General features: G+C 40.1%; 2 protein-coding genes across 3 annotated transcripts; one reads left to right on the top strand and one right to left on the bottom strand.

The window, feature by feature from the left end:
* The first annotated feature begins 70 nt into the window (after positions 1 to 70).
* Positions 71 to 1933, top strand: nopchap1 (NOP protein chaperone 1). Its single transcript, XM_079454886.1, has 4 exons — positions 71 to 262; positions 405 to 476; positions 732 to 865; positions 990 to 1933. Exons 1-4 carry the CDS (start codon positions 193 to 195, stop codon positions 1161 to 1163), a joined length of 450 nt encoding a protein of 149 aa, XP_079311012.1. The 5' UTR covers positions 71 to 192; the 3' UTR covers positions 1164 to 1933.
* Positions 1417 to 10254, bottom strand: aldh1l2 (aldehyde dehydrogenase 1 family, member L2). Of its 2 annotated transcripts, none has more exons than XM_079454885.1 (22): positions 10116 to 10254; positions 8211 to 8355; positions 7446 to 7680; positions 7174 to 7339; positions 6969 to 7070; positions 6628 to 6717; positions 6245 to 6379; positions 6019 to 6144; positions 5849 to 5940; positions 5412 to 5679; positions 5213 to 5340; positions 4946 to 5096; positions 4795 to 4865; positions 4618 to 4723; positions 4451 to 4538; positions 4049 to 4142; positions 3863 to 3962; positions 3673 to 3771; positions 3416 to 3581; positions 3132 to 3237; positions 2752 to 2951; positions 1417 to 2670 (listed from the first exon to the last, which is right to left on the bottom strand). In XM_079454885.1, exons 1-22 carry the CDS (start codon positions 10134 to 10136, stop codon positions 2615 to 2617), a joined length of 2745 nt encoding a protein of 914 aa, XP_079311011.1. In that variant the 5' UTR covers positions 10137 to 10254; the 3' UTR covers positions 1417 to 2614. The 2 variants fall into 2 exon arrangements, with proteins under 2 accessions (XP_079311011.1, XP_079311010.1); XM_079454884.1 differs by lacking the exon at positions 10116 to 10254 and adding an exon at positions 9555 to 9750.
* Positions 10255 to 10410: the final 156 nt, after the last annotated feature.

Genomic DNA, 10410 nt, shown 5'->3' with positions numbered 1-10410 from the left:
TATTGTTTAAAAAATAAAATAAAAAAATCCTAAAATAAAGACGTTTTAATATAGACACCCATGACTATTGGGGGCGCCAAACATGAGTTCTGCGTCGAGTCAGTAACGGCGGAGTGACCTTTGAACGCGGAAGTTATATCCTGTAAACACACATGTGGAATTTAGTGGATCGGTCAATGCCAGTTTCTAATTATGGATCAGACAAAGAACAATATTAGGCAAACCTCTTCGAAAGATTTGTTGACATGTGGTGGTGTAAAGGGTAAAGTTGATTTTGTTGTTATTCAGCATGATGGTTTGTAGAAGAGAGTAGGCTATCTCTTCTGAATATGTTTACCGTTACTGTAAGTGTTAGATCAACTCAACAAACAAGTTTCTAGATTTATATTCCACTTTGTTTGCAGGAATCCACGAGAAACTTCTATTGAAGTCTAAAAGTGGTCCCATGCAGACGCAAAAGGTGCCCAGAAGTAATGGTATGTTTTTATTATTTTTATGTAGTAGTGTTTTTGGTGTTATTCACATATGATTCAATCATGTTCAATTGGTTCCCATCCATCAGAGAACGTCCCCCCAATGGAGCCCAACATATTACCTGTAGAGACCAGAAAATAATATAATTCCCATTATAACCACATCATATAACTACATCAGAATTTTTATGATGTTTCTATTTTTTTTATACAGTATTACTCTTGTAGTTTTATAATCTGTGTATGTTTGTGTGGTAGTTTTAGACAGACTACAAAATTTCCTACCCCAACTTGCCCAGGCCAATGAGACGTTAAAACAGCAGATTGAAGATGCTCCAGCTGGATATTTTGACATTGAAAATGTGGATGATGCAGGAAAAGTCATTGAAATGGTAACTTGCATCAAGTTTCACTAATATACTATATGCAAATACGTAGTTAATCTATATGTTTCACAACTGAATTCATTTAACAGCTCATTTTGTCATATAATGACCAGATGTGTTTGTCTTGCAGGACGTGGCTCTGGTTGAGCTGGAGGACTTGGACAGTAGTGAAACGGAGGATGAGTCGTCGTCGTCATCATCTGAGGAAGACGGCTCAGAGGAAGATGTTGTTATTGCAGAAAAGCTCAAACTTCCAGGAGAGCGAAAGCGAAAAGCTGATATCCAGGAGCTGGATGGAGAATGAGAGATGCATTCTGCCTTATTGAACTCTAGAGGAGGATATTATTAAAGGCCGTTTTGGTGCCTATAAATGGAAGCCTCAAGACTGAAAAAAGCATGAATCTGATTTTATGTCCTGCTACGCAGGCTCAGCCTCATATCAGTAGACAGTTTAAATAAAGTTGAGACATCCCTATGCAGTAGGTGACAGTGGCTTATTTTGAAAAACAATGTTAAATGCATGTACTGTATATAATAAGAAAACATACAAATTTATTGAACAGGTTCAGGTGATTCAACTTTTCAATAAAGTTGTCACAATTTTCGTTCTTTATTGTAAAAATGGTTTCCCAACACTCTTTCAGTTTTTGATCAATGGTAATATAAAGGTTGTAATACTGTTGTGTGTAATGACATTTGGCAAGTGACACATTCAGTGTGACTGTTAGCTTATACAGAAGATAAAAATACTGATAATAACTTGAACAGCCTAACATTTCTCTTTTGTCAAAGGCATCACGAGGGATCGTGAACCTTCAGCAGATACTTGACACCAACTACTTTCTGTCATTTTTCAGTCACGGTGTTCACATTGTAAGATTCACAGTGTTGTTGTGTATTTGTTTAAATTACTATTACATCAAACCAAGCCTATACTTTTATACAAAATAAATTACTTCCCTTGAAAGAGAACGGTGGTGGTTTATATTATTTCCATTCAACGTTTTCAATTTTATGTCATGTCTGTCTGGAATGCAAAATTAAATATTTAAAATAAGACCATTTGTCATTTCGAATAAAATATATACAGTTACGATAAAAAGGGTGATGTTAATATGCTAGGCATATTATAAAGTTTAAAGATGTACAAATGTGATTTTGTAGTGGCAGTGATATGACACGGGTATTATATACTTAGACACAAATGTGTGTTAAAACCAAAATGTTACTAAAATCTTGAGGTGAACAACTTATTGAACACAACTTAAAACTTCCCCAACCACGCACTACATGCAACAAGCAATAAAGCAAAATCCCAGTATAGCTGCACATTAAACATATTTTTTTTGTAATAGGCTATGATCAAGTCCTATCATACGCAGATTGCTTGTTACTAGTATTTTACCTGGTTAAGATACAGTGTAACAATTAACGCAGCTTATGACACTATTGTGGTTAATTCATAATAATTTGATCATTTAACTTGGAAACTTAAAAGAACGACTTAACTTGTTTCCTACGGTGCACTTGGAGGTCTGTTGGTTTTTCATTTTTTTAAACGTTTAAATGGGGCAAATCAATACTGTCCCCCTCCATGAAGCAGTAAAAAGGTGATTACAAAATGTAGGCACGTCAGTGTAGTCATGGCAGGAAATGTTCTTCCTTTCCTATTAAACCAGCTTCAAGTTAGACAGTTTGGCCCCTTTGGACTGCATTCATGGCTCCTGAAGTCCTGTCTGGAGTCGGGCTGTTTTCTTAGTACTCCACGGTTATTGCTTTAGTCCGAAGGTATTCGTGCAGCGCTTCCTCACCTGTACACACGCATACATACGAATTGTAAATCAGATTTTTAATGAGACTTTGTGACTATGCTGTTGAGAGTGTGTGCTTACCAAGGTCCTTTCCGAATCCAGACTGTTTGAAGCCTCCGAAAGGAGCTGCCACGTCAGTTTTGTTGTAGGTGTTGATGAAGACGGTGCCTGCCTCCAGTTTCTCGCTGACATACATGGCCTTATTGATATCACGGGTGAAGACCCCAGAGGCCAGGCCGAACTCTGTGTCGTTGGCTCTTCTTAGAACATCGTCCACATCACTGATACACATAAGTCAAAGGTGTTGTAAGGTCATTTTGAATGTTTTGTTACTCATAAAAAGGATTGATTTATATAATTATGTAAATTATGACCTTTAAAATGATTCAAACCGCAACATAATAAGCTAATCTTGCAAACCATAAAAGCTCTCTTTACCCCAACACAGAAAGACAACTTACCCATCCATGAATTTAGACACCACCATAACAGGTCCAAATGATTCGTCTTTGGCGATGAACATGTGATCTTCAACATCTGTAAACACTGTGGGCTCCATAAAAAAGCCTGTGAACTCAAAAAATGCGAATTCCAAATTGAACGTACATGATAATATGTAACCAAAACGTAAAAGACTTGGAAAAAGTGTGCTCATAAATCACCTCCAGATCATTATTAATACATTTTCAGAATTCTTTCATGCTAATCGTGTCTGGTAGGTATCTGGTTAGATTTGAAGTCTCACCCGGTCTGTCCACCTGTTTCCCACCACAGATGAGCGTCGCCCCTTCCTTCACACCGATCTCACAGTACTCCACCAGCTTGTCCAGATGGGCTTTGTGGTTCTGAGGTCCGTGATCCGTGGAGCGATCCAAAGGATCTCCGATCTTCATCTTCTTGATTTCCTCAACCTGTGCACAACACAAATATCTACAGTCAATACCAACATTTCAGGTCCACATGCTAATGACACAAATGCAACGGGAGCATAAAAAAACGTACCACTCTAGTGATAAACTCGTCATGTATGGATTCTTCTACAAACAGTCTGCCTGCAGCGATGCAGTTCTCTCCCTTATTGAAGTAAACAGAACTCATGCCCTGCAGCACACACAGAAAGGCACACAGTTGGTTAAATGACTCATTTGGACGATACAATCTGAATCTTCTTGTCGTAGTTTTCTTCTCTCACCATTCTAACTGCCTTATCCATGTCACAATCATTGAAGATGATAAGGGGAGATTTACCACCCAGCTCCAGAGAGACCTTCTTCAAGTTACTGACAGCACAGCTGCAACAGAAATTGACATCATCACGGGGAAGCTCTTTTCAATCTCAATGAACAGAATATTTTGAAATGTAATAAATGGGACTAACCTCTTCATGATCTGTTTGCCAATGGGAGTCGAGCCGGTAAAACCGAGTTTACGGATATCTGGGTGATCGGACATCCTCTGTCCGACCAGACCACCTGAGAGAAAGACCAGTGAGTCAATCATAACCAGAGAACGAAACATTTACTCTTCCCATCTCATTCTAAACCTGTGTGCCTTTAGTTCTTCTGCAGTACACAAAAGACGATATTTTGAACAACGCTGCTAATCAGACAACATTGGATCCTATTGACATCCAATGAATGGAAACAAAACAAAATCATTTTCCTTTGTGTTTCACAAAATAATGTGTCAAACAGGTTTGCAAGACTTGTTTTGTTTTTGAGTGAACTATCCCTTTAATGCTGCCCATTGAAATGCCAAATGTTTCCTTATTGTATCTAACCTGATCCTGGTACAATGTTGATGACTCCTTTTGGAATTCCAGCTTTCACTGTCAGTTCAGCAAATTTCAGTGCTGTTAGAGGAGTCACCTGGGAAATCAAAAGAAAAGATGTCACATTTGCATTCGTGTTTCTAGGGTGTTTTATGATAGATGTGTGTGTATGTTACCTGGGCAGGTTTCAGGACGAGTGTGTTTCCAGCTGCCAAACAAGCTGCGCTCTTCCACGCCAACATCATCAGTGGGTAATTCCATGGGATCACTATGGCGCAAACTCTGAAACCAAACAACCCATATTATACACTTACCCTAGTCCCGTTTACACACACACAAGAACACTCACTCACCCCAGTGGTTCTTTCTTAGTGAAGGTGAGGTTGCGGTTGGGTCTGGCTTGGTTGATGGGTATCGTCGAGCCCTGTAGGGAACAGGATATGATGCGTTGATAGAGGAAGTCACAGATAATACAACTGTAGGAGGGCATAGTAACACACACACCTGGATCTTGTCACACCAGCCGGCGAAGTATCTGAAGGTCTGTATGGACATGCCGACGTGTGTTTTTAAAGCTAGCGTGTAAACGGCACCAGAGTCGATGGCCTCGATTGTGGCCAGTTCTTCTTGATGCTCCTCCATCAGATCAGCCAGACTGTCACCCACAAACAAGTTAACTTTAAGAGATCAACTTGCTCTAGTGTTTTGTGGAAATGTTTAGCTTTTCTAATCTTAGTCATATACTGTAAAACGCAAACTGCATGGTCTTACCGATAGAGCAGCCTGCCCCGGTCACGGGGGTTCATTTTACCCCACGGGCCGTTGTTGAAGGCTTCTTTTGCTGCACTAACCGCTCGGTCTACGTCCGCCACTGAAGCATACGACACTTTACAGATCACCTACAGGACAGAGAAGAAACATAAGACATGCCAGAGGTGTGTGTGAATACGTTTGAGATGACTGAACTCACCGAGCCATCTGTGGGGTTGACAGTGTTGTATGTCTTTCCATCTTCTGCGTCTTCAAAACTGCCATTGATGAAACACTGGTTGGGCATTTTCAACGTCATGTTGTTGACTTCTTTCGTTACATAATCGATGACGAGTTCCTCCTCCTGGTCCTCTCCGCGCAGGCGTCGGACGAACATCTGGATGAAGCTCTGGAAGGTGGTGGCCATGTAGACGTCTTCGTTCTGAATCTGAACGCCTCCACATTTCTGCTTCACCTCCTCCACCAATCTGAACCAAACAAATACACTGAACTTAACCAAACCTGAATCGATGGGATTGAACCAAACCTGAATCAATACTATTGATTTAAACCTGAACCGAACAATCATGTTGAACCAAAGAATGGTAAATAAACACTAAAACTACATTCAATGTAAAAGCTTAGGGTCAAACCCACCTGACCACGTCCATAGAAGCAGCTCCCGACTTAAAGAAATCTGTTGTTTCTTCAATACATGAAACGTTACTCAGAATGCCTCTCCAGATAGCCTAGTAACCATGAATAACGGCAACGGTCAAAATTGTCAAAATTTAATATTTATCACCATGTAAAAGTGATATACACACCTTGATCTCCTCAGCCATCTTCTTCTCCTCCTCTGTAAGCTCCAAGCTGGTGATGTCCTCTGAGGAGAAGTATTTGGATGCAGGAATCATCTTTCCATCCTCAAACTGCAAGTTCTTTACTTGGAGCTATACGGTAATACATATACATTTAAAAACATTTATTATGACTTTGCAGTACAGAGATAATGCATTATGACAATCCAGGCTATCAAAACCAGAAACTTACCGCTTTTCCATCAGACCCGAAAAGAACTAGCCCTGACTTGGTGATGAGTCCAGGCTGGGACGCCCCCTCCACTTCTACTGGTTGACCGGCTGGCACTGACCCGCTTAGCATTGATGAGCTGTACAACGTTACGGGCTACAGAACACAGTACAAAAACATTCATGATTGGGAAGGAAAGGAACGCAGATGGGGACCAGGAATACTGTGGTCACCATTCACTTTCACTGCATGAAAAACAGCAGCTGTAACTTTATGGCTAAAACAATATCGACCAACAAATCAAGATCAAAAATGTAATGGGATATGTGAGGTTTCATGCGCTTTGAGGAGAGAGTTAGTCATATGTATCAGCATATAAAAAGTGTGTTTAAAAACATTCACACCTTTCCATCAATAGTCACCCAGGCACCTGGAACTTTATCATGACCGCGGATCCAGTTATGGATTGCCTCTGCTGACTGGGCCCAATTGACCTTTAAGTAAGAAAAATATATGGTAATGAAAGAGAACACGATAATGATAATGACTTCTAGTCCTCACAAACAAACTCATATACATGAACACATTCCCAAAACAAACATGGCCGAACTTCATGTTGCATACAATGCATAACTAGACTTCGTCCCCTAAAAACATATTGCAGTTTAACTGGAGTTGAAAGAAGACAGAGGAGGTCTCTAACGTTACAACAGAACATGATGATTTGTGCAAGTTTGCACCTCACCTTGGCATTGGATTTCTTCTGGATGCCCTCATAAGTGGCTCCCTCCTCAGTCTGAGGGATCTTGGGGGCTGTACCGTCTGCAATAAGCTGCACAGCTTCAACCTGTTTGAACACAAGCCCAAACGTTTTTTTTACTTATGAATGAATCTAAGACGTTGTTCTAGCCACAAAGCATTATTGGACAAAATACTGTTGCCAGGGTTACCATGGCCTTGATGCCCTCCGGAAACAGGAAGCGGTTATACAGGGTATCCACGGTATCGTTGGGATCTACTGAACATTCCCGCTGCAGGAGGATGGGACCAGTGTCCAAACCATCATCGGCCCAGAAGATACTAAATCCTGCTTTCTTATCGCCCTCGATGAGTGTCCTGTACACACACACACCATCCAGTTAAAACGGTAAGCAACCAACACACTCATCAATTATTATATCTTTAATAGTAATATTATATATTGTATAGTCGACTGACTCACCAGTTGATGGAGGAGGCTCCTCTATGTCTAGGCAGAAGGGATGGGTGGTAAATGATGGAGCCGTGTTTGGGGTAGTCAATCACATTCATTGGGATGAACTGAGAGCAGAAGGGCATGACGTTCAGCTCGGCACCCAAAGACTTGTACGCCTCCACCACCTCCGGTATGGGCTCCCCCTTCACCCGCCAGCGTGGGAACTTGAACACAGGCGTCCCGTTCTTCTCTGCCACCGCCGCTGGAGTTCAGAAAGAAACCAGTTATAAAAGCCGGCTGATATAAAACCAGATCACACCTGTTATATTCATACTTCGGATAACAGGGCACGACTTATCAAAACAATATTACAGGTATATGAGCTATTGACCTTGGCCTTTCACTTGAATAACTGATGAAAGAATTTGGGGTAAGACTCTGAAACCTTGAGAATAAATGAGAGAAAACACTGTGATCTCACATGTGGCACAAATGCTCCTCTCAGCATGGTACTTTTCACCTCACTCTGCTTCTCACCGCGTGTCGCTAAAACAATGAGGTCATGCCCTCATAAAATGCACCATGCACGACACCAATAATAATAGTGACCATAATGTTATAACAGGCATTCAAAGAGGTTTTCATATCCCTAACTCCTCCTGCGTCACTTTAGCCATCTGTTCATAAGAGTATGGTGACTGTAAGTGGTTTCCCTGCCTCCTATGGCACTCCCACAGAAACAAAACGTTTCACTGGACCGTTGTCTCCCACCCCCACCCATCTGATACTTACCCAGGGGGTCCGCCTTTCCATCCTTATCAGGAACTGTAAACACGCCAACCACTTTATGACCCTGCTTGCGAAGGTTTGTGTATACTTCCTGTCCAAACAGGCTCTGACCAATCAGGGCCAGCTTTAGTTTATTTTGGCAGTGAGCCTGTGTGAAAGATTATAAAAAGAAAATAATTTTTGATACAACAAATTGGTTTTAGACTAGTGAAATGTAATTTTTCTTTGGATGAAAGTGTGTCCCAAATATATAAATGTTAATATACCATTTTACACACTGTGTATACGGTTTAATATTCAGTACATATTTTTTCTACACCATGCACAATAACTACAAAAAGGCATACCGAGACAGAGACTTCATGCATTACTGTATTAGAGCTTGTACAATTTTATCCATTACTTGTTTATGGTAAATTGTCACCTGCGATAAGATAAACAAAATCTGTATAGACAGATATATACATAACAGAGCATTTATATGCAATTCAAGCGGTACAAAATAAACATTATATTGAGTTACTTCTTGATTTCCTATATGTTATAATTCCTAAACGATTGTGTATATTTAAATATTATTGTATTTCAGTGTTATTGATTATATGGAAATAAACAAGATAGAACTGCGCATGCGCATTGCGTAAAGATTCGAATCAATTGGTCAACACCACACATTGCTGCATTACTATAAATACGATAGACCCGCGTCTAATTACAACGTAATAACTGTGCTATACACGATAGGGCCAGAATATACAGACAGTTACCGGAAGAAATAGACGGGCCATGTATGGCTTAGACAAAAATAATACTTGCAAGTTTATTATGGGTTGTCATCGCAAAAAAAACAAGCAGTATGTTTTACTATACAGTGCACATGTGATCTGAAGTTTTGGGATAGTTAGGGACCTAGTGGTAGGCTACTGTTAAAATAGTGCCATTAGTAACATGATCTGCCCCTCATATATTCTCGCCCTCTTGCTGACGCAACTCGCCCAAGATTTGGACGTAATCCGACCAAAAGCAACGTGGCATTGGTCAAAAACAGTCGAAAACTGTTTAAACATATCAAATCCGTAATCCTGTTGTATTTTATCAGACGTGCATGTGGCTATATAAAGGGTTTTTACACAAGTGTCGCGTGCCCAGCATGACACCGTGTTATATCCACTGACAGCATGTGAGGTTGTGCGTGATAAATCCTTGCTTAATGTTATTGAAGGCTACCGACGTTCATACACATATCGTAGGCTGTTTTCGATATAGCACATTTGCACGTATGCATGCATTCATTCATTCATTCGTGCTTCTATCTATTGCTAAAGACACAATGCAGAAGATACTCACGGAGCTCGTGGAGAATTTCCTCATGATCGTGTTCGCCGTCCACAACATGGCGAAACGCAATACACACAGTTAAAAATCAGGTTTAAAGTCCTGACTGCTGTTACTGTAGATTCGCACTTGCGGTTGACTCTGTATTTGGTCTGTTAGACCTGAACCAACTGAACCGACGTACGCTGACGTTGTAGCTAGGTTTCGGTGCGTGCGCGCTCCCGTGCGCCATACCGTACGTCACTAGTCCGACTACTATTTTGGTAGTTGCGCGTTTTGGTTTATAAGAGTCTATTTGGTCAAATTAATTTGCACACAACAAATTTGTTCACACATTTTAGTAACGTTACTGAACTTACTAAATTACTTGCAAAATGTGTTATTTTATTTTGACCAAATTATATTTTTGTGAAATTAGTTTATTTAATAAAACAATTGGCAAAGCCAAAGCCATATATGTCTAAATGTTTAAAAACCAAGTTTGTTTTAGACACATTTATTTTAAATGATTGCAGCTGATAATTATCAAATAAACAAATCCAATAGTAAAAGTAATCACAAATTGCTACTTACAAATTGAACTTCCCCGTCCATAATAATATCAGGGAGCTGTGATGAATTTTGTCTGAGAGAAAACGGCTGTGCGGTTGGTATTCCACTCACGAACAGTTATTTGGCTTCGAAGGGATCCTGCAAATGGTCATTTCAGTGTACTTGTCCCTGTCAAATATCAGGCTGTTAATAATCCACCAGATGAACTTTGACAGGAAGAAAAAATACAATGCAAAACCAATCCCTTGCATTAACATAATGAAAATATACTTTGAATGACTCCTTCAATATATATTTTTTCATACTGGGTCTCTAG

This window comes from Barbatula barbatula (genome assembly GCF_947034865.1).
Source record: "Barbatula barbatula genome assembly, chromosome: 4".
NCBI classification, from domain to species: Eukaryota; Metazoa; Chordata; class Actinopteri; order Cypriniformes; family Nemacheilidae; genus Barbatula; species Barbatula barbatula.
Note: the sequence above shows the minus strand (reverse complement) of the source record. Positions and strands in the feature narration are given on the sequence as shown.

Coding starts and splice junctions, on each gene's coding strand:
- aldh1l2 (XM_079454884.1), bottom strand. CDS start 9,602: ATGTTGTGGACGGCGAACACGATCATGAGGAAATTCTCCACGAGCTCC. Junction 5,341..5,411: donor TCAACCCCACAGATGGCTCG/GTGAGTTCAGTC, acceptor TCTGTCCTGTAG/GTGATCTGTAAAGTGTCGTA. Junction 2,671..2,751: donor TGGATTCGGAAAGGACCTTG/GTAAGCACACAC, acceptor GCGTGTGTACAG/GTGAGGAAGCGCTGCACGAA.
- nopchap1 (XM_079454886.1), top strand. CDS start 193: ATGGATCAGACAAAGAACAATATTAGGCAAACCTCTTCGAAAGATTTG. Junction 263..404: donor GACATGTGGTGGTGTAAAGG/GTAAAGTTGATT, acceptor CTTTGTTTGCAG/GAATCCACGAGAAACTTCTA. Junction 866..989: donor CAGGAAAAGTCATTGAAATG/GTAACTTGCATC, acceptor TTTGTCTTGCAG/GACGTGGCTCTGGTTGAGCT.